The sequence below is a fragment of the Oncorhynchus keta genome, chromosome 12 (genome assembly GCF_023373465.1).
Source record: "Oncorhynchus keta strain PuntledgeMale-10-30-2019 chromosome 12, Oket_V2, whole genome shotgun sequence".
Lineage (NCBI taxonomy): Eukaryota > Metazoa > Chordata > Actinopteri > Salmoniformes > Salmonidae > Oncorhynchus > Oncorhynchus keta.
Genome location: NC_068432.1, coordinates 39,604,663 through 39,628,237, shown reverse-complemented (window position 1 = coordinate 39,628,237; position 23,575 = coordinate 39,604,663). Strand labels below are relative to the sequence as shown.

The 23,575-nt window shown below is 43.4% G+C and overlaps 1 protein-coding gene across 1 annotated transcript in view; it reads left to right on the top strand.

Moving 5' to 3' along the window:
- Positions 1–22,901, top strand: part of LOC118377313 (zinc finger SWIM domain-containing protein 6-like) — a 118,742-nt gene extending 95,841 nt beyond the window's left edge. Inside the window, exons 8-14 of the mRNA XM_052458302.1 lie at positions 4,296–4,442; positions 12,025–12,285; positions 12,447–12,582; positions 14,902–15,059; positions 15,193–15,356; positions 18,970–19,051; positions 21,321–22,901. Of these exons, the coding sequence (XP_052314262.1) occupies positions 4,296–4,442; positions 12,025–12,285; positions 12,447–12,582; positions 14,902–15,059; positions 15,193–15,356; positions 18,970–19,051; positions 21,321–22,183 (1,811 nt within the window). The 3' untranslated portion in view covers positions 22,184–22,901. The remainder of the gene's footprint in view (positions 1–4,295; positions 4,443–12,024; positions 12,286–12,446; positions 12,583–14,901; positions 15,060–15,192; positions 15,357–18,969; positions 19,052–21,320) is intronic.
- Positions 22,902–23,575: the final 674 nt, after the last annotated feature.

The following is a 23,575-nucleotide window of genomic DNA, read 5'->3' as shown; positions in this document are numbered from 1 at the left end:
TGCGTGTGACTGCGTAATTACAGTAATGCATGTGACTGCGTAACTAGAGTAATGCGTGTGACTGCGTAATTACAGTAATGCGTGTGACTGCGTAACTAGAGTAATGCGTGACTGCGTAATTACAGTAATGCGTGTGACTGCGTAACTAGAGTAATGCTTGACTGCGTAATTACAGTAATGCGTGTGACTGCGTAACAAGAGTAATGCGTGTGACTGCGTAATTAGAGTAATGCGTGTGACTGCGTAACTAGAGTAATGCGTGACTGTGTAATTACAGTAATGTGTGTGACTGCGTAACTAGAGTAATGCGTGTGACTGCGTAATTACAGTAATGCGTGTGACTGCGTAATTACAGTAATGCGTGTGACTGCGTAATTACAGTAATGCGTGTGACTGCGTAACTACAGTAATGCGTGTGACTGCGTAATTAGAGTAATGCGTGTGACTGCGTAACTAGAGTAATGCGTGACTGCGTAATTAGAGTAATGCGTGTGACTGCGTAACTAGAGTAATGCTTGACTGCGTAATTACAGTAATGCGTGTGACTGCGTAACTAGAGTAATGCGTGTGACTGCGTAATTAGAGTAATGCGTGTGACTGCGTAACTAGAGTAATGCGTGTGACTGCGTAACTAGAGTAATGCGCGTGACTGCGTAACTAGAGTAATGCGTGACTGCGTAATTACAGTAATGCGTGTGACTGCGTAACTAGAGTAATGCGTGTGACTGCGTAACTAGAGTAATGCGTGTTTCTGCGTAACTAGAGTAATATGTGTGACTGCGTAACTAGAATAATGTGTGTGACTGCGTAACTAGAGTAATGCGTGACTGCGTAATTACAGTAATGCGTGTGACTGCGTAACTAGAGTAATGCTTGACTGCGTAATTACAGTAATGCGTGTGACTGTGTAATTACAGTAATGCATGTGACTGCGTAACTAGAGTAATGCGTGTGACTGCGTAATTACAGTAATGCGTGTGACTGCGTAACTAGAGTAATGCGTGACTGCGTAATTACAGTAATGCGTGTGACTGCGTAACTAGAGTAATGCTTGACTGCGTAATTACAGTAATGCGTGTGACTGCGTAACAAGAGTAATGCGTGTGACTGCGTAATTAGAGTAATGCGTGTGACTGCGTAACTAGAGTAATGCGTGACTGTGTAATTACAGTAATGTGTGTGACTGCGTAACTAGAGTAATGCGTGTGACTGCGTAATTACAGTAATGCGTGTGACTGCGTAATTACAGTAATGCGTGTGACTGCGTAATTACAGTAATGCGTGTGACTGCGTAACTACAGTAATGCGTGTGACTGCGTAATTAGAGTAATGCGTGTGACTGCGTAACTAGAGTAATGCGTGACTGCGTAATTACAGTAATGCGTGTGACTGCGTAACTAGAGTAATGCTTGACTGCGTAATTACAGTAATGCGTGTGACTGCGTAACTAGAGTAATGCGTGTGACTGCGTAATTAGAGTAATGCGTGTGACTGCGTAACTAGAGTAATGCGTGACTGCGTAATTACAGTAATGCGTGTGACTGCGTAACTAGAGTAATGCTTGACTGGGTACTTACAGTAATGCGTGTGACTGCGTAACTAGAGTAATGTGTGACTGCGTAATTAGAATAATGCGTGACTGCGTAACTAGAGTAATGTCTGTGACTGCGTAACTAGAGTAATGCGTGTGACTGCGTAACTAGAGTAATGCGTGTGACTGCGTAACTAGAGTAATGCGTGTGACTGCGTAATTAGAGTAATGCGTGACTGCGTAATTAGAGTAATGCGTGACTGCGTAATTACAGTAATGCGTGTGACTGCGTAACTAGAGTAATGCGTGTGACTGCGTAATTAGAGTAATGCGTGTGACTGCGTAACTAGAGTAATGCGTGTGACTGCGTAACTAGAATAATGTGTGTGACTGCGTAACTAGAGTAATGCGTGACTGCGTAATTACAGTAATGCGTGTGACTGCGTAACTAGAGTAATGCGTGTGACTGCGTAATTAGAGTAATGCGTGACTGCGTAACTACAGTAATGCGTGTGACTGCGTAATTAGAGTAATGCGTGTGACTGCGTAACTAGAGTAATGCGTGACTGCGTAATTACAGTAATGCGTGTGACTGCGTAACTAGAGTAATGCGTGACTGCGTAATTACAGTAATGCGTGTGACTGCGTAATTACAGTAATGCGTGTGACTGCGTAACTAGAGTAATGCGTGTGACTGCGTAATTAGAGTAATGCGTGTGACTGCGTAACTAGAGTAATGCGTGACTGCGTAATTACAGTAATGCGTGTGACTGCGTAACTAGAGTAATGCTTGACTGCGTAATTACAGTAATGCGTGTGACTGCGTAACTAGAGTAATGTGTGACTGCGTAATTAGAATAATGCGTGACTGCGTAACTAGAGTAATGTCTGTGACTGCGTAACTAGAGTAATGCGTGTGACTGCGTAACTAGAGTAATGCGTGTGACTGCGTAATTAGAGTAATGCGTGACTGCGTAATTAGAGTAATGCGTGTGACTGCGTAACTAGAGTAATGCGTGTGACTGCGTAATTAGAGTAATGCATGTGACTGCGTAACTAGAGTAATGCGTGTGACTGCGTAATTAGAGTAATGCGTGTGACTGCGTAACTAGAGTAATGCGTGTGACTGCGTAACTAGAATAATGCGTGTGACTGCGTAACTAGAGTAATGCGTGACTGCGTAATTACAGTAATGCGTGTGACTGCGTAATTACAGTAATGCGTGTGACTGCGTAACTAGAGTAATGCGTGTGACTGCGTAATTAGAGTAATGCGTGTGACTGCGTAACTAGAGTAATGTGTGACTGCGTAATTACAGTAATGCGTGTGACTGCGTAACTAGAGTAATGCTTGACTGCGTAATTACAGTAATGCGTGTGACTGCGTAACTAGAGTAATGCGTGTGACTGCGTAATTAGAGTAATGCGTGTGACTGCGTAACTAGAGTAATGCTTGACTGCGTAATTACAGTAATGCGTGTGACTGCGTAACTAGAGTAATGCTTGACTGCGTAATTACAGTAATGCGTGTGACTGCGTAACTAGAGTAATGCGTGTGACTGCGTAATTAGAGTAATGCGTGTGACTGCGTAACTAGAGTAATGCGTGACTGCGTAATTACAGTAATGCGTGTGACTGCGTAACTAGAGTAATGCTTGACTGCGTAATTAGAATAATGCGTGACTGCGTAATTAGAATAATGCGTGACTGCGTAACTAGAGTAATGTGTGTGACTGCGTAACTAGAGTAATGCGTGTGACTGCGTAACTAGAGTAATGCGTGTGACTGCGTAACTAGAGTAATGCGTGTGACTGCGTAACTAGAGTAATGCGTGTTACTGCGTAATTAGAGTAATGCGTGTGACTGCGTAATTAGAGTAATGCGTGTGACTGCGTAACTAGAGTATTGCGTGTATTAACTGTGTAACTAGAGTAATGCGTGTAACGGTGTAACTAGTGACTGTGTAACTACAGTATTATTTGTGTAACTAGAGTAATGCGTGTATTAACTGTGTAACTAGAGTAATATGTGTATTAACAGTGTAACTAGAGTGACTTTGTAACCACAGTATTAACTGTGTAACTAGAGTAATACGTGTATCTGTGTAACTAGAGTAATATGTGTATTAACTGTAACTAGAGTAATAGAGTAATTTCCTGTGTAACTAGGGTATTAACTGTGTAACCAGAGTATTAATATATATATATATATATATATATATATATATATATATATATATATGCCATTTAGCAGACGCTTTTATCCAAAGCGACTTACAGTCATGTGTGCATACATTCTACGTATGGGTGGTCCCGGGAATCGAACCCACTACCCTGGCGTTACAAGCGCCATGCTCTACCAACTGAGCTACAGAAGGACCATAACTGTGTAACTAGAGTATATAACTGTGTATTAACTGTGTAACTAGAGTACTGTGTGTAACTAGAGTATATAACTGTGTATTGACTGTGTAACTAGAGTACTGTGTGTAACTGTGTAACTAGAGTATATAACTGTGTATTAACTGTGTAACTAGAGTAATATGTGTATTAACTGTGTAACTAGGGTATTATCTGTGTAACTAGAGTAATATGTGTATTAACTGTGTAACTAGAGTAATAGCTGTGTAAGTAGAGTATTAACTGTATATGTGTATTAACTGTAACTATAGAATAAAATGTGTATTATCTGTGTAACTAGAGTAATAACTGTGTTTTAACTGTGTAAATAGAGTAATAACAGTATGTGGTCTGTGTCCTCTCCAGAGCTGCTCCATAAAGGCATGACGTCAGTCACTAACATGGAGGGCTGGGTGGGCCACCCCTTGGACCCTATTGGCACTCTGTTCAGCACCCTACTGGACACGGGACGGGGAGACGAGGAGGGGGGCAATGCCTTCCTAGACTTCTCAGGTAGACGTAGGCACACACTTTCTCACTCTCTTTCCATCATATTTAATGCATTGTAATTCGACAGTTTTTTTTTATTCTGCTCCATCTCTTATTCATGAGCTGTGATTGGAGGATGGCTGAGGAAGAAATTAGTGATGTCATCAGTGATGATTGGGTGTGATTGGTTCTGTCAGACGGGTCCTAGTGTTCCTGTTCTTCTAGGCCAGACACTGTGTGTGTGTGTGTGTGTGTGTGTGTGTGTGTGTGTGTGTGTGTGTGTGTGTGTGTGTGTGTGTGTGTGTGTGTGTGTGTGTGTGTGTGTGTGTGTGTGCGTCATTAAATAGTACCCGCAAAACACCAGTCTCAACGTCAACAGTGAAGAGGCGACTCCGGGATGCTGGCCTTCTAGGCAGAGTTGCAAAGAAAAAGCCATATCTCAGACTGGCCAATAAAAAGAAAAGATTAAGATGGGCAAAAAGAACAGACACTGGACAGAGGAACTCTGTCTAGAAGGCTGCCTGAGGCGATTCTCAATCAGAGTCAGGTGATTCTCGTTATCTCTGATTGGGAACCGTATTTAGGTAGCCTGGGTTTCGCTTTGTATTTCGTGGGTGATTGTTCCTGTCTCTGTGTAGTTTCACCTGGTAGGCTGTAATTAGGTTTCATGTTCCGTTTGTTGTTTTTGTATTTGTATAAGTTATGTTCATGTATCGCGAGTCATTTATTAAAGACATGAGTAACCACCACGCTGCATTTCGGTCCAACTCTCTTTCAACAAACGAAGAACGCCGTTACATAATGGGCCTCTGTATGCCTATGTAGATCTCCCGTTTCCAGCTACAATAGTCATTTACAACATTAACAATGTCTACACTGTATTTCTGATAAATATTATGTTATTTTAATGGACAAAAAGGCGCTTTTCTTTCACAAACGAGGACATTTCTAAGTGACCTAAACTTTTGAATGGTAGTGTACAGTATATACACATACACACACACATTGTCAGTCAAAAGTTTTGACATAACTACTCATTCCAGGGTTTTTCCTTATTTGTACTATTTTCTACATTGTAGAACAATAGAGAAGACATCGAAACTATGCAATAACACATATAGAAAAGTAAAGCACCCCAAACCATCACACCGCCTCCTCCATGCTTCACAGTGGGAACCACACATGCTGAGATCACCGGTTCACCTACTCTGCGCCTCACAAAGACACGGTGGTTGGAACCAAAAATCCCAAATTTGGACTCATCAGACCAAGGACAGATTTCCACCGGTCTAATGTCCATTGCTCGTGTTTCTTGGCCCAAGCAAGTCTCTAGTTATTATTGGTGTCCGTGCTTCTACACCTGCATTGCTTGCTGTTTGGGGTTTTAGGCTGGGTTTCTGTACAGCACTTTGTGACATCAGCTGATGTAAGATGGGCTTTATAAATACATTTGATTTGACAGTACTGGTTTCTTTGCAGCAATTTATCCATGAAGTCCTGATTCAACCAGTCTCCTCTGAACAGTTGATGTTGAGATGTGTCTGTTACTTGAACTCTGTGAAGCATTTATTTGGGCTGCAATTTCTGAGGCTGGTAAACTCTAATGAACTTATCCTCTGCAGCAGAGGTAACTCTGTGTCTTCCTTTCCTGTGCCGGCCCTCATGTGAGCCAGTTTCATCATAGCGCTTGATGGTTTTTGCGGCTGAACTTGAAGAAACCTTCAAAGTTCTTGACATTTTCCGAATTGGCTGACCTTCATGCCTGAAAGTAATGATGGAATGTTGTTTCTCTTTGCTTACTTGAACTGTTCTTGCTATAATATGGACTTAGCCCTATTTGGTAAAAGACCATCTTCTGTATATCACCCCTACCATGTCACAACACGAGGTGTGTGTATACAGTGGGGCAAAAAAGTATTTAGTCAGCCACCAATTGTGCAAGTTCTCCCACTTAAAAAGATGAGAGAGGCCTGTAATTTTCATCATAGGTACAGTTCAACTATGACAGACAAAATGAGGGGGAAAAAACAGAAAATCACATTGTAGGATTTTTATTAATTTATTTGCAAATTATGGTGGAAAATAAGTATTTGGTCACCTACAAACAAGCAAGATTTCTGGCTCTCACAGACCTGTAACTTCTTCTTTAAGAGGCTCCTCTGTCCTCCACTCGTTACCTGTATTAATGGCACCTGTTTGAACTTGTTATCAGTATAAAAGACACCTGTACACAACCTCAAACAGTCACACTCCAAATTCCACTATGACCAAGACCAAAGGGCTGTCAAAGGACACCAGAAACAAGCACATCAAACATAGATAATTGTGAAGCCCTAAGAGACTTTTGCCTTGGTTGAAATAAGTCATTTTGTGTGTGTTGTTGCTGGGGGTAAAACTAGCGCCTGGACACCCAGTAGCTTTGCATCACTGAAATGGTATGTTGTAGTGTTCTGGGACAGCGCAGAGCTAATTTCATAATAATGGAGGTGACTGTATTGTAGGTTATTATAGTTTTGTGTTTTTATTTTTATTTGTTTTTAAGGTTTTATTTGAAGTTTAGTTTTAGTTTGTTTTCAGATCCACTTTCTTCGTTTTTTTTAAGTTAAAGTTTTATAAAAATGTATTTAGTTTTTATATTATTTCGTTTTTATGTTAGTGACAGAAAGAAGCCTATCCAATACACTGTTTGTGGGGGGATGTCACTTCTTGCCACTGTGGGGCAGTAATGTATAAGGTGGTGGGTCAGGTCATAGGTTAGGTTTAAAGGTAGACTCAGTGAGATGACGTAGACACATGAAGTAAACAGTAGTAGTGGGTCAACAACCAGGAGCGTTGAAGCGCGAAGCTAAACTTTTTCACTGTTTTGGTCCAATAGCTACCAGGTTGTAGCAGTGTGAAGCTAAACTTCTTCACCGTTTTGGTCCAATAGCTACCAGGTTGTAGAAGCGTGAAGCTAAACTTCTTCACTGTTTTGGTCCAATAGTTACCAGGTTGTAGAAGCGTGAAGCTAAACTTCTTCACTGTTTTGGACCAATAGTTACCAGGTTGTAGCAGCGTGAAGCTAAACTTCTTCACCGTTTTGGTCCAATAGCTACCAGGTTGTAGAAGCGTGAAGCTAAACTTCTTCACTGTTTTGGTCCAATAGTTACCAGGTTGTAGCAGCGTGAAGCTAAACTTCTTCACCGTTTTGGTCCAATAGCTACCAGGTTGTAGAAGCGTGAAGCTAAACTTCTTCACTGTTTTGGTCCAATAGCTACCAGGTTGTAGAAGCGTGAAGCTAAACTTCTTCACTGTTTTGGTCCAATAGCTACCAGGTTGTAGAAGCGCGAAGCTAAACTTCTTCACTGTTTTGGTCCAATAGCTACCAGGTTGTAGCAGCGTGAAGCTAAACTTCTTCACTGTTTTGGTCCAATAGCTACCAGGTTGTAGCAGTGTGTCCTACTTCCGGCGCCGACAGAGATGGCCGCCTCGCATCGCGTTCCTAGGAAACTATGCAGTTTTTTGTTTTTTTACATGTTATTTCTTACATTAGTACCCCAGGTCATCTTAGGTTTCATTACATACAGTCGAGAAGAACTACTGAATATAAGATCAGCGTCAACTCACCATCAGTACGACCAAGAATATGTTTTCCGCAACGCGGATCCTGTGTTCTGCCTTACAAACAGGACAACGGAATGGATCGCATGCAGCGACCCAAGAAAACGACTCCGAAAAAGAGGGAAACGAGGCGGTCTTCTGGTCAGACTCCGAAAAAGGGCACATCGAAATCCGAGCAAGGGTGGCATTCCAGAGGGACATCAGAGACTGCAACGTTCTCTGCTTCACGGAAACATGGCTCACTGGAGAGACGCTATCCGATGCGGTGCAGCCAACGGGTTTCTCCACGCATCGCGCCGACAGAAACAAACATCTTTCTGGTAAGAAGAGTGGCGGGGGCGTATGCCTCATGACTAACGAGACATGGTGTGATGAAGGAAACATACAGGAACTCAAATCCTTCTGTTCACCTGATTTAGAATTCCTCACAATCAAATGTAGTCCGCATTATCTTCCAAGAGAATTCTCTTCGGTTATAATCACAGCCGTATATATCCCCCCCCAAGCAGACATATCGATGGCTCTGAACAAACTTTATTTAACTCTTTGCAAACTGGAAACCATTTATCCGGAGGCTGCATTCATTGTAGCTGGGGATTTTAACAAAGCTAATCTGAAAACAAGACTCCCTAAATTTTATCAGCATATCGATTGCGCAACCAGGGGTGGTAAAACCTTGGATCATTGTTACTCTAACTTCTGCGACGCATATAAGGCCCTGCCCCCCCCCTTTCGGAAAAGCTGACCACGACTCCATTTTGCTGATCCCTGCCTACAGGCAGAAACTAAAACAAGAGGCTCCCACGCTGAGGTCTGTCCAACGCTGGTCAGACCAAGCTGACTCCACACTCCAAGACTGCTTCCATCACGTGGACTGGGACATGTTTCATATTGCGTCAGATAAAAATATTGACGAATACGCTGATTCGGTGTGCGAGTTCATTAGAACGTGCGTCGAAGATGTCGTTCCCATAGCAACGATAAAAACATTCCCTAACCAGAAACCGTGGATTGATGGCAGCATTCGCGTGAAACTGAAAGCGCAAACCACTGCTTTTAATCAGGGCAAGGTGTCTGGTAACATGTCCGAATATAAACAATGCAGCTATTCCCTCCGCAAGGCTATTAAACAAGCTAAGCGTCAGTACAGAGACAAAGTTGAATCTCAATTCAATGGCTCAGGCACAAGAGGCATGTGGCAGTGTCTACAATCAATCACGGACTACAAGAAGAAACCCAGCCCAGTTACGGACCAGGATGTCTTGCTCCCAGGCAGACTAAATAAATGTTTTGCCCGCTTTGAGGACAATACAGTGCCACTGACACGGCCTGCAACGAAAACATGCGGTCTCTCCTTCACTGCAGCCGAGGTGAGTAAGACATTTAAACGTGTTAACCCTCGCAAGGCTGCAGGCCCAGACGGCATCCCCAGCTGCGCCCTCAGAGCATGCGCAGACCAGCTGGCCGGTGTGTTTACGGACATATTCAATCAATCCCTATACCAGTCTGCTGTTCCCACATGCTTCAAGAGGGCCACCATTGTTCCTGTTCCCAAGAAAGCTAAGGTAACTGAGCTAAACGACTACCGCCCCGTAGCACTCACTTCCGTCATCATGAAGTGCTTTGAGAGACTAGTCAAGGACCATATCACCTCCACCCTACCTGACACCCTAGACCCACTCCAATTTGCTTTCCGCCCAAATAGGTCCACAGACGATGCAATCTCAACCACACTGCACACTGCCCTAACCCACCTGGACAAGAGGAATACCTATGTGAGAATGCTGTTCATCGACGACAGCTCGGCATTCAACACCATAGTACCCTCCAAGCTCGTCATCAAGCTCGAGACCCTGGGTCTCGACCCCGCCCTGTGCAACTGGGTACTGGACCTCCTGACGGGCCGCCCCCAGGTGGTGAGGGTAGGCAACAACATCTCCTCCCCGCTGATCCTCAACACGGGGGCCCCACAAGGGTGCGTTCTGAGCCCTCTCCTGTACTCCCTGTTCACCCACGACTGCGTGGCCACGCACGCCTCCAACTCAATCATCAAGTTTGCGGACGACACAACAGTTTTGGTCCAATAGCTACCAGGTTGTAGCAGCGTGAAGCTAAACTTCTTCACCGTTTTGGTTCAATAGCTACCAGGTTGTAGAAGCGTGAAGCTACCAGGTTGTAGCAGCGTGAAGCTAAACTTCTTCACCGTTTTGGTCCAATAGCTACCAGGTTGTAGAAGCGTGAAGCTAAACTTCTTCACCGTTTTGGTCCAATAGCTACCAGGTTGTAGCAGCGTGAAGCTAAACTTCTTCACCATTTTGGTCCAATAGTTACCAGGTTGTAGCAGCGTGAAGCTAAACTTCTTCACCGTTTTGGTCCAATAGCTACCAGGTTGTAGAAGCGTGAAGCTAAACTTCTTCACTGTTTTGGTCCAATAGTTACCAGGTTGTAGCAGCGTGAAGCTAAACTTCTTCACCGTTTTGGTCCAATAGCTACCAGGTTGTAGCAGTGTGAAGCGCACCGGTGCATATGTGCAGATACTCGGTCTTGCATCGTGCTAATCTCAAAAGACGCGTTGGAGCAGATCACTTTTGTCAAGTCGGTGCCTTTTTAAAGTGGGGGAAAAAATTGTCAGACATGTCGACTGCATGAACTTTACAAAAATTATGTGGTCTAAGGTTAAGTTTTGACTTCAGTCGATTGCAAGTTTTTGCAGTTGCTCCTCACAGACTTCATCCAGCAGCCATCGCCTTCGGAGGCTCTATTGTCAACTAATCATTAGGGTGTTTTTGTTTGACCCACACGAACGTGACCAAACGCATGACTGAAACAGGGACAAATTTTCCTTAATTTATGTGTACAGTGGATATATACAAATAAATATGATTTGAGGCTCTCTCTAACCGATTCTGCAAGGTGTACATACATAATCATATGTTTTCAGTTTGTGATATGGGGGTGGGACATTATGAAGAAAACCTTTTTATAAACAGTGGCAACACCGCCATGTTGATCTGAGCCTTGCTGTTAGAAAACCATATTAGTGTCCGACTGTTGCAGAGTCACCTCCCCCGACTCCACTCCTTGACTTTTGTCTACAGTTGGGTTCTTTAGCCTTGCCACTCCAATGTGCCCAATCTCTGCGGGGCTGCTCGTTATCTCGATGAGTCTATCTGTAAATTATAAAGTCAATCTCAATGTGCCCCACCAGATTCAGAAGCTTGAAACCCCTATTAGAAAAAAGGCTTGACAACCCCATCCGATTTTTGCCTCTCAAACTAAAACGGAACATAATTCAAGAGGGTTTTATTTTGTTTTCGAGTCAAAGATAATAGTAGTGTTTTTTGATTTTTTTAAATTACAGATTTGTTAATTATTTATATTTCAGTTGAGTTTCAGTTTTAATTTACTATAATAACCTTGCTGTATTGAATCTGACAGATTGATCCACAACCTTGCTGTATTGAATCTGACAGATTGATCCACAACCTTGCTGTATTGAATCTGACAGATTGATCCACAACCTTGCTGTATTGAATCTGACAGATTGATCCACAACCTTGCTGTATTGAATCTGACAGATTGATCCACAACCTTGCTGTATTGAATCTGACAGATTGATCCACAACCTTGCTGTATTGAATCTGACAGATTGATCCACAACCTTGCTGTATTGAATCTGACCGATTGATCCACAACCTTGCTGTATTGAATCTGACAGATTGATCCACAACCTTGCTGTATTGAATCTGACAGATTGATCCACAACCTTGCTGTATTGAATCTGACAGATTGATCCACAACCTTGCTGTATTGAATCTGACAGATTGATCCACAACCTTGCTGTATTGAATCTGACAGATTGATCCACAACCTTGCTGTATTGAATCTGACAGATTGATCCACAACCTTGCTGTTTCACTCTATTAGATTTGGTGACATTTCAAAGACGTGCGGTTTTTTGATGTGGTTTCTTTTGTTCTTTTGTTTTTTTTCTTTCTTTCTACAGGCTCTGTGAGTTCAGCCAAAAGGTTGGAGCCCCACCTCTTCCCAGCACAACACTTCCTGGACGATGGCCAATCGTTCGTAGCACTGGCTGTCGAGACGGCTCTGATTGGCTTAGGGCAGCAGAGGGTGATGCCTGACGGCCTATACGCCCAGGAGAAGGTGTGTCGCAACGAAGAGCAGCTATTGGCCAAGCTCCAGGAAGTGGAACTGAACGATGCCCTGGTCAAGATCTTCCGCAAGCAAGCAGTCTTCCTGCTAGAGGGTGAGGGGGTGACACACACACACACACACACACACACACACACACACACACACACACACACACACACACACACACACACACACACACACACACCCTCTCTCTCTACCTCTCTCTCTACTTCTCTACCTTTACTCCCTAACCCTGTATTCGGTCTCCTGTAGCTGGTCCATACAGTGGTCTAGGAGAGTTGCTCTACAGAGAGAGTGTTCCCATGCATACTTTCGCCAAGTATCTCTTCACCTCCCTACTACCTCACGACGCTGAACTGGCGTACAAAATTGCACTGAGAGCCATGAGGTGAGTACAAAACGCACACACAAACCTGTATCAGAAAATAACACTTCAGTTGAAAAAGGAGCTCAGCCTCATTTGAGTCTCAAATTCTGTGTGTGTGTCTGTGACGAGACAGGAAGCTATCCTTATTAAATAATTAAACACCACTGAAAATGGTTGAATAATAGTTTTATTTATATATAAATTCAGCAAAAAAAGAAATGTCCCTTTTTCAGGACTCTTGTCTTTCAAAGATCATTCGTAAAAATCACAGATCTTCATTGTAAAGGGTTTAAACACTGTGTCCCATGCTTGTTCAAAGAACTATAAACAATTAATTTACATTTACATTTACATTTTCATTTACAATTAATGAACATGCAACGGTCGTTAGGACACTAACAGCTTACAGACGGTAGGCAATTAAGGTCACAGTGTCTGCTCATCTGCGTGAACGTGCCTTATGCGTGCTGCAAGGAGGCATGAGGACTGCAGATGTGGCCAGGGCAATAAATTGCAATGTCCATACTGTGAGACGCCTAAGGCAGCACTACAGGGAGACAGGACAGACAGCTGATTGTCCTCACAGTGGCAGACCACGTGTAACAATACCTGCACATCGTCGGTACATCCGAACATCACACCTGCGGGACAGGTACAGGATAACAACAACAACTGCCCGAGTTACACCAGGGACGCACAATCCCTCCATCAGTGCTCAGACTGTCTGTTGTAAGGCAGGTCCTCACCAGACATCACCGGCAACAACGTCGCCTATGGGCACAAACCCACCGTCGCTGGACCAGACAGGACTGGCAAATAGTGCTCTTCACTGACGACTCGCGGTTTTGAATCACCAGGGGGGATGGAGGTGGAGGGTCCGTCCTGGTCTGGGGCGGTGTGTCACAGCATCGTCGGACTGAGCTTGTTGTCATTGCAAGCAATCTCAACGCTGTGCGTTACAGGGAAGACATCCTCCTACCTCATGTGTTATCCTTCTTGCAGGCTCATCCTGACATGACCCTTCACATTAACAATGCCAACAGCCATACTGCTCATTCTGCGCGTGATTTCCCAAAAACTGGCAAATCTGGTGCAGTCCATGAGGAGGAGATGCACTGCAGTACTTAATGCAGCTGGTGGCCACACCAGATACTGACTGTTACTTTTGATTTAGACCCCCTGTTTGTTCAGTGGCACGTTATTCAATTTCTGTTAGTCACATGTCTGTGGAACTTGTTCAGTGTATGTCTCAGTTGTTGAATCTTTTGTTCATACAAATATTTACACCAGTTAAGTTTGCTGAAAATAAACGCAGTTGACAGTGAGAGGACGATTATTTTTTTGCTGTGTGTGTGTGTGTGTGTGTGTGTGTGTGTGTGTGTGTGTGTGTGTGTGTGTGTGTGTGTGTGTGTGTGTGTGTGTGTGTGTGTGTGTGTGTGTGTGTGTGTGTGTGTGTGTATATATGTGTATATATATTGATAGAGAGATATACACTGAGTCTAGAAAACATTAAATACACTTTCCTAGTATTGAGTTGCACCCCCTAATTTTGCCCTCAGAACAGCCTCAATTCATTGGGGCATGGACTCTACAAGGTGTCGAAGCGATCCACAGGGATTCTGGCCCATATTTACTCAAGTGCTTCCTACAGTTGTGTCAAGCTGGCTGGATGTCCTTTAGGTTGTGGACCATTCTTGATGCACACGGGAAACTGTTGAGTGTGTAAAACCCAGCAGCGTTGCAGTTCTTGACACAAACTTGTGTGCCTGGCACGTTCTACCATACCTTGTTCAAAGGCACTTAAATCTTTTGTCTAGCCCATAAATATTTTTGTCTAGCCTATTTACCATTTGAATGGCACATACACAATCCATGTCTCAAAGCATACAAATCCTTGTTTAACCTGTCTCCTCCCTTTCCTCTTCACTGTGGATTTAACAGGTGGCATCAGTAATCCACCTTTCACCTGGATTCACCTGGTCAGTCTGTCATGGAAAGGGCAGGTGTCCATAATGTTTTGTATACTATTTTATGATGTGGGGTTTCATTTGGGTGTCTTTCTACATTTACAACTTTATTTAATTTTGCCCATGTTAAACTCCTCTGAATTGTATTATATTTAAATCTTTATTTTCAACAATACAGTCTAGAATCAGCATCAGATATAGCAAGTAGTATGAAGACTTTCTATTTCTGACCTCTGCTTTAACAGAAGCACTGAATCTTGCGGAGAGACCGGGATTTCCCATAAGCCTTAGAAGACCCCTTAAAGGCCCATGCTTCCTTATTAGAAGCAAAACAGTTATATTAAACATCAGTGTATTAAATGTGTGTCTTTAGGTTACCGGTCCTGGAAACCACGGCTCCATCAGGTGATCTATCCAGACCTCACCATATAGTATCTATGGTCCCTAACCGCTACCCTCGCTGGTTCACTCTATCTCACATAGAGTCACAACAATGTGAACTGGCCTCCACCATGCTTACCGCAGCCAAAGGTATGTACACAAACAAACGTACTGTATGTACAAACACACACACTGTACAAACACAAAAATACACACATGCTCAGATAATGTTTACTATCTTTTCTGCAAATAGGTGGTTTTATATTGGGTTTTTGTCTCTCAGGCGATGGGCGTAAGTTAGAAACGGTGTTAGAGTCCATCCAGAAGAACATCCACTCCTCGTCTCACATCTTCAAACTGGCTCAGGATGCCTTCAAGATCGCTACTCTGATGGACAGCCTGCCAGACCTCACACTGCTTAAAGTCTCACTGGAGCTGGGCCTTCAGGTAACATATACACTACCGGTCAAACATTTTAGCCACCCCCATTTTCCCAGTTCTTATAGACATTTAAGCAGTTCAAGTCCAGTGAATAACCTGAAATGGTACAAAGTTAACTGGTAAACTGCCAGAGGTTTAAAAAAAGTTTAGGTTACCAAAAACTGATAATGTACATTTCACAGTTATTTAAAAAGGCCTTTTTCTGGGAACAAGTAATGGGTTAACAACTTACAGCTGTTCTGCAGCGATGGAAGTAAATTAAGCCTTGAAAGTTGATGCTAACAATTCCTACATGTGTCCCAACTTTTGTTGATTACTTACAAGCCCTCTGTCTGTATTAAAGCGGTGTTGGAACAGACTGTTACTACACCCTCTTAAGCATTATTTTGAAAGTATTGTACTACAGGAAGTAGTATATTGCTATCATAATGGCGAGAAAAAGGCAATTAACAAAGGAAGACAGACCATTATAATCCTTAAAAGTGTAGGTCTTTCCTTTTGAGAAATTGCAAAGAAAGCCAAGGTGTCAGTGAGTACAGTTTACTACACCATCAAAAGGCACTTGAAACTCTGAAAAGAAGAGGTCTGGCAGATCCAAAGCCACAACAGAATCAGAAGACACGTTTCTTAGAGTCGACAGCTTGGGTGAATGGCGATTCGCAGGACAACATCTTCAAGCACAGCTTAACACTGGTCGAGGTAATCAAGTCTCAGTTTCAACTGTGAAGAGAGGACTTCGAGCTGAATGTTTGACAGGTCGAGTGGCAGTAAGAAAGCCATTGCTAAATATGAAAAAGAGTCTTGACTGGGCCATGAAGTACTGCCAGTGGACTACTGAAGACTGGAAGAAGGTCTTATGGACTGATGAATCAAAATGTGAAATCTTCGGTTCATCACGCAGGGTTTTTGTATGCCATTGAGTAGGCGATAGGATGATTCCTCAGTGTGTGACACCAACTGTCAAACATGGAGGAGGAAGCGTGATGGTCTTGGGGCTCTTTTGCTGGATCCAGAGTCGGCGAATTGCACAGAGTGAGTGGCACCCTGAACCAATACGGCTACCACAGCATTTTGCAGTGCCATGCAATACCCTCTGGTGTACGTCCTAGTTGGTCAGGGATTCATCCCACAGCAAGATAATGACCCAGAACATACCTCCAGGCTATGTCACAACTACCTTAGAAGAAAAGAACAAGACGGTAGTCTTCAAATCATGGAATGGCCAGCACAGTCTCCAGACTTAGACCCCATCCAGCTGGTTTGGGATGAACTGTGCAGAAGGATGAAAGTAAAGCAACCTACAAGTACAACACATTTGTGGGAACTTCGGAAACAGTGTTGGGAAGGAATTTACGAACAATATTTGATTTCCATTGTAGAAAGAATGTGTTCGGCTGTATGTCTGCAAAAGGTGGCTACTTTGAGTCAAAAGTGTAGATTGCATTCTGTTAAACAAAACGATGACATCATTTTTTTGTTTACTTGTTCTATGCTTTAATTTGAGTACGTTAAGACATTACACTGTGTCAATTTTCATTAACAAATGTAGGTGTTCTAAAACTTTTGACCGGTAGTGTACACAGACGGACAGACGGTTGGTCGGTCAGTCAGTCGAAGTCTGCATACACCGTAGCCAAATACATTTAAACTCAGTTTTTCCACAATTCCTGACATTTAATCCTAGTACAAATTCCCTGTTTTAGGTCAGTTAGGATCACCACTTTATTTTAAGAATGTGAAATGTCAGAATAATAGTAGAGAGTGATTTATTTCAGCTTTTATTTCTTTCATTACATTCCCAGTGGGTCAGAAGTTTACATGCGCTCAATTAGTATTTGGTAGCATTGCCTTTTAAATTGTTTAACTTGGGTCAAATGTTTTGGGTAGCCTTCCACAAGCTTCCCACAATAAGTTGGTGTAATAAGCTAGTGTAACGGAGTCCGGTTTGTAGACCTCCTTGCTCGCACACGCCTTTTTAGTTTTGCCCACAGTTTTTCTATAGGTTTGAGGTCAGGGCTTTGTGATGGCCACTCCAATACCTTCACTTTGTTGTCCTTAAACCATTTTGCCACAACTTTGGAAGTACGCTTGGAGTCATTGTCCATTTCGAAGACCCATTTGCGACCAAGCTTTGACTTCCTGACTGATGTCTTGAGATGTTGCTTAATATATCCACATAATTTCCCTTCCTCATGATGCCATCTATTTTGTAAAGTGCACCAGTTCCTCCTGCAGCAAAGCACCTCCACAACCTGATGCTGCCACTCCTGTGCTTCATGGTTGGGATGGTGTTCTTCGGCTTGCAAGCCTCCCCCTTTTTCCTCCAAACATAACGATGATCATTATGGCCGAACAGTTCTGTTTTTGTTTCATCAAACCAGAGGACATTTCTCCAAAAAGTATGATCTTAGGAGACAGAACGCATCTCCTTCCGGAGTGGTATGACGTCTGCATGGTCCCATGGTGTTTATACTTGCGTACTATTGTTTGTACAGATGAACGTGGTACCTTCAGGCTTTTGGAAATTGCTCCCAAGGATGAACCAGACTTGTGGAGGTCTACAATTGTTTTCTGAGGTCTTGACTGATTTCTTTTGATTTTTCTATGATGTCAAGCAAAGATGCACTGAGTTTGAAGGTAGGCCTTAAAATACATCCACAGGTACACCTCCAATTGACTCAAATGATGTCAATTTGCTTATCAGAAGCTTCTAAAGCCATGACATCATTTTCTGGAATTTTCCAAGCTGTTTAAATGCACAGTCAACTTAGTGTATGTAAACTTCTGACCCACTGGAATTGTGATGCAGTGAAATAATCTGTCTGTAAACAATTGTTCGAAAAATTACTTGTGTCATGCACAAAGTATATGTCCTAACCGTCTTGCCAAAACTATAGTTTGTTAACAAGACATTTGTGAAGTGGTTGTCTGGTGACGTCTGGTGAGGACCTGCCTTACAACAGGCCTACAAACCCTCAGTCCAGCCTCTCTCAGCCTATTGCGGACAGTCTGAGCACTGATGGAGGGATTGTGCGTTCCTGGTGTAACTCGGGCAGTTGTTGCCATCCTGTACCTGTCCCGCAGGTGTGATGTTCGGATGGACCGATCCTGCGCAGGTGTTGTTGCACGTGGTCTGCCACTGCGAGGACGATCAGCGGTCCATCCTGTCTCCCTGTAGCGATGTCTTAGGCGTCTCACAGTATGGACATTGCAATTTATTGCCCTGGCCATATCTGCAGTCCTTATGCCTCCTTGCAGCATGCCTAAGGCACATTCATGCAGATGAGCAGGGACCCTGGGCATCTTTCTTTTGGTGCTTTTTAGTCAGTAGAAAGGCCTCTTTAGTGTCGTAAGTTTTCATAACTGTGACCTTAATTGCCTACCATCTGTAAGTTGTTAGTGTTTTGACGACCGTTCCACAGGTGCATGTTCATTAATTGTTTATGCATGGGAAACAGTGTTTAAACCCTTTACAATGAAGATCTGTGAAGTTATTTGGATTTTTACGAATGATCTTTGAAAGCATTTATACTTTTTTGGGTGGGTTTATGTTATATATATATACGCAAGCAAACAAACACACCTCCCTAACCTGTACCTGTTCCTTTCTCCCCTGAAGGTGATGAGAATGACTCTGTCCACGTTGAACTGGAGGAGGAGAGAGATGGTACGGTGGCTGGTCACCTGTGCCACAGAAGTTGGTGAGTTACTATTCTAATGCTGTTTTCCAGTGTGTGTGGCTGCAGAACAAAAGTATCCTGTTGTTGAATGGGTTCCCATTTCCAATGTGCATGATGTCAGCTGTGGTGTCAACTGTGGAAAACTGGTGAAACAGCTGATTGGCTGCTTTTTAGACAATTGAGAAGTAAATGGCCCGGAGGTATAAAGAAGACAAAATCTAGGTATTTTCTTGATGCTATGACAGAGTCTACTGGTGATCCCGCTAAATTCTGGAAAACTGTTAACTCACTTAAATCAGGAAACTCCTTGACTTCCCTGCTGAAGCAAATTACATCGGAATCTGGGATCATCAGTGACTGAAACTGAAATTTGTGATGTTTTTAATAAGCATTTTATTTCTGATGCTTTTCTTTTTGAAAGAAAACATGGCCAACATGATCCTGACCGGTCTATAGCAGATAGTGCCAGATAAGACCTCATCATCTGTGACTTTTTGAAAATTAAAAACCGGCTTACTGTTTTCCACATCAGCTGAAGGCCGAGGGACCTATCTGAACTATCTGCTATAGATTCTATGAAATCATTAGGCGCTGACAATCTGGATCCATATTTACTCAAGTGTGCGGAACCTATTATTGCTGGTGTAGTGACGCATATCTTCAATCAAACATTTGTCATAGGAAAGATTCCTAAATCTTGGATATCAGCTCCCTCAAGGGAGGCGATGGTAGTGAATTGGATAATTATTAGCCCATCTCTAAGCTCTCCTGTTTGACTAAAATTCTAGAGTCATTAGTGAAAAGGCAACTACAATCTTTTTAACTGTGAACAATACGCTTTCTAGTAATCAATCTGGCTTCAGACCTAAACACAGTACTATTACGGCCACTGTACGTGTTGTAAATGATATAACTAATGCCCTAGATAATTGAAAGTACTGTGCCGCCTTGTTCATAGATTTATCTAAAGCTTTTGACACTGTAGACCATGCGATACTTTTAGGTAAGCTGTCGTCAATAGGACTGGGATTGGATGCCTGTCGTTGGTTTCATGACTATCTAAAGGATAGAAGTCTGGCTGTTAGAGTAGACGGCATTCAGTCGGAGCCATTGGAGTTGGTTAAAGGGGTCCCACAAGGTTCTATACTTGGTCCATTACTGTTCACTCTCTACATAAACAGTATTGGTGATGAGATAAGAGTGTGTCAAATTAATTTATATGCTGATGACACTGCATGTTCTCTATCGCTTCAACGGCTGACCAAGCGTTGTCATTATTGGAGACAGATTTTAAGATATTACAAGGGTCTTTTATACAGCTGAAACTTGTTTTAACTGCAAAAAAAACACATTTTATGATTTTTAATCAGATTTTTGCATATAAATACTTAGGGATATGGTTGGATGATAAACTGTCTTTTAAAATACATATTGACTAACTTTGCAAATGGCTAAAAATCAAGCTAGGCTTCCTCTATAGAAACAGGACATGTTTGTCCTCTACAAATAGAAAACAAATTGTGCAAGCTACTTTTATGTCTGTTATAGATTATGGGGATATTATTTACATGCATGCTACGGCATCAGCACTTAAATCGCTGGATGCTACTTATCATTGCGCACTTAGGTTTATTATGGGTGCTAGCTACAGAACTCACTATTGTGTTTTATATCAAAATGTGGGTTGGACTAAGCTGTCCGTGAGACGAGAACAACAGGCTTTCGTGTTTGTCTATAAAGCACTTCTGAATAAACAACCTTCTTATTTATCATCACTAATATTAGAATTATAATTCGTAAAACCAGGTCTCAAGCATGGACTATACTTGAGGCCCATGCGGTTTCCACAGAGTTTGGTATGGTTGCCTCTTCCTGTTACGCTCCTTGCCCTATGGAATGGCCTGCAGACTAAACTTAAACCTGAGACTCTTGTCCCCCTGTCGCCCATTTTATATATTTATTGTAGGATTTTTATTTGTTTATTGCTTGTTACTGTTTCGGTAATGAAAGGTCTTGTGCTGTTAGGGGAAGAACCTGTGTGTAAATGTAATCTGTTGCTGTATTTGTGTGTTTTCTGTGATCGTTTTGTTTGTCTTGTTTAGTTTCTTAATCATTGTACCTAAACTGTATGTGTAAACATGTATACGCAGGACCCAGCTGTAAAAGAAACCTTGGTCTCAGTCTGTGTTCCTTGTTGAAATAAAGGTATTAAAAAAATGAAAAGCTGTGGTGTGTGTAGAACATATTTCCATGACCTAACCAGCGTCTCCTCTGCTCTCCACTGCTGCAGGTGTGTATGCGTTGGACAGCATCATGCAGAGTTGGTTCACCCTGTTCACCCCGACCGAGGCCACCAGCATCGTGGCCACCACCGTCATGTCCAACACCACCATCGTCCGGCTGCACCTGGACTGTCACCAGCAGGAGAACCTGGCCTCCTCCGCCCGAACACTGGCCCTGCAGTGTGCCATGAAGGACCCCCAGAACTGTTCCCTCTCCGCCCTCACCCTCTGTGAGAAGGACCATATTGCCTTCGAGACGGCCTACCAGATCGTTCTGGACGCGGCCGTCACGGGGATGAGCTACACACAGCTCTTTACAATAGCCAGGTACATGGAGCACAGAGGATATCCCATGAGGGCTTACAAGCTGGCCACGCTAGCCATGGCCCACCTTAACCTCAGCTACAACCAGGACACCCACCCGGCTATCAATGACGTGCTGTGGGCCTGTGCTCTGAGTCACTCTCTGGGGAAGAATGAGCTGGCTGCCGTCATTCCCCTGGTGGTGAAAAGTGTGAAGTGCGCCACTGTGCTGTCAGACATTTTGAGACGGTGCACATTGACCACGCCGGGCATGGTGGCGCTGCACAGCCGCAGGAACTCTGGGAAGCTGATGTCGCTGGACAAGGCTCCACTCAGGCAACTGCTGGACGCCACCATCGGAGCCTACATCAACACCACGCACTCTCGCCTCACGCACATCAGCCCGCGCCACTACAGCGAGTTTATAGAGTTCCTCAGTAAGGCCAGAGAGACGTTCCTCATGGCCCAGGACGGACACATCCAGTTTACCCAGTTCATAGACAACCTTAAACAGATCTACAAGGGCAAGAAGAAACTCATGATGCTCGTACGGGAGAGGTTCGGTTGACGAAGACTAAACTTAAAAACTATTGTGATTGGTCGATGGATGTATGGAGATTGAGAGCGATCACGCCCCCTTTTACTTGATTCTGCGTTTGTTTCCCTTTTCACTTAAAAAGTGACGGAAAAAGTGAAAGAAAAACCTGAAAACAACAAAAGGCCACTTCGGTATTAATGTGTATAGACCCTATTTAGTTCACAAGCAAACAAAAAATAAAATTGTCATGTTGTGGAAGTGTGTGTGTGTGTGTGTGTGTGTGTGTGTGTGTGTGTGTGTGTGTCCCTTTATATATAAAGACAGTGTGAAAGAGTGTAAGAGAGAGAGAGAGAACTAAAGAGAAAAATAAAATCTTTTTACACTGAGTATATGTTGTCCAGTGGCGAGATGTCCACATAGCACTCCTGTCCCCCTCTGTTAAATGCTCACAGCTCAGAGACAATGAGACAAACAAGGCTTAAAACCAAACAGAGCAACTCCATCAGACGTGACCAGTACCTCGTACGGACCCAGCTTTATTTCCCCCCTTATCCTTAGCCCTTCCTCACCCCTCCTTCCCCCACTCAGTGTAATCAGTGTGTGTTAACAGTTAAATAACAACACAAACAGTTCACTATCCAGTTCAGTCCACAATTTATTGTTTTATTTCTCTTTAGTAAGAGAGATCACCAACATCAAGCGGGCTGTGGCTTTAGTAACAGGGATCACCAACTCCAGGCTGGCTGTGGCTTTAGTAACAGGGATCACCAACTCCAGGCTGACTGTGGCTTTAGTAACAGGGATCACCAACTCCAGGCTGACTGTGGCTTTAGTAACAGGGATCACCAACTCCAGGCTGGCTGTGGCTTTAGTAACAGGGATCACCAACTCCAGGCTGGCTGTGGCTTTAGTAACAGGGATCACCAACTCCAGGCTGACTGTGGCTTTAGTAACAGGGATCACCAACATCAGGCTGACTGTGGCTTTAGTAACAGGGATCACCAACTCCAGGCTGGCTGTGGCTTTAGTAACAGGGATCACCAACATCAGGCTGACTGTGGCTTTAGTAACAGGGATCACCAACTCCAGGCTGGCTGTGGCTTTAGTAACAGGGATCACCAACATCAGGCGGGCTGTGGCTTTAGTAACAGGGATCACCAACTCCAGGCTGACTGTGGCTTTAGTAACAGGGATCACCAACTCCAGGCTGACTGTGGCTTTAGTAACAGGGATCACCAACTCCAGGCTGGCTGTGGCTTTAGTAACAGGGATCACCAACTCCAGGCTGGCTGTGGCTTTAGTAACAGGGATCACCAACTCCAGGCTGGCTGTGGCTTTAGTAACAGGGATCACCAACTCCAGGCTGACTGTGGCTTTAGTAACAGGGATCACCAACTCCAGGCTGACTGTGGCTTTAGTAAC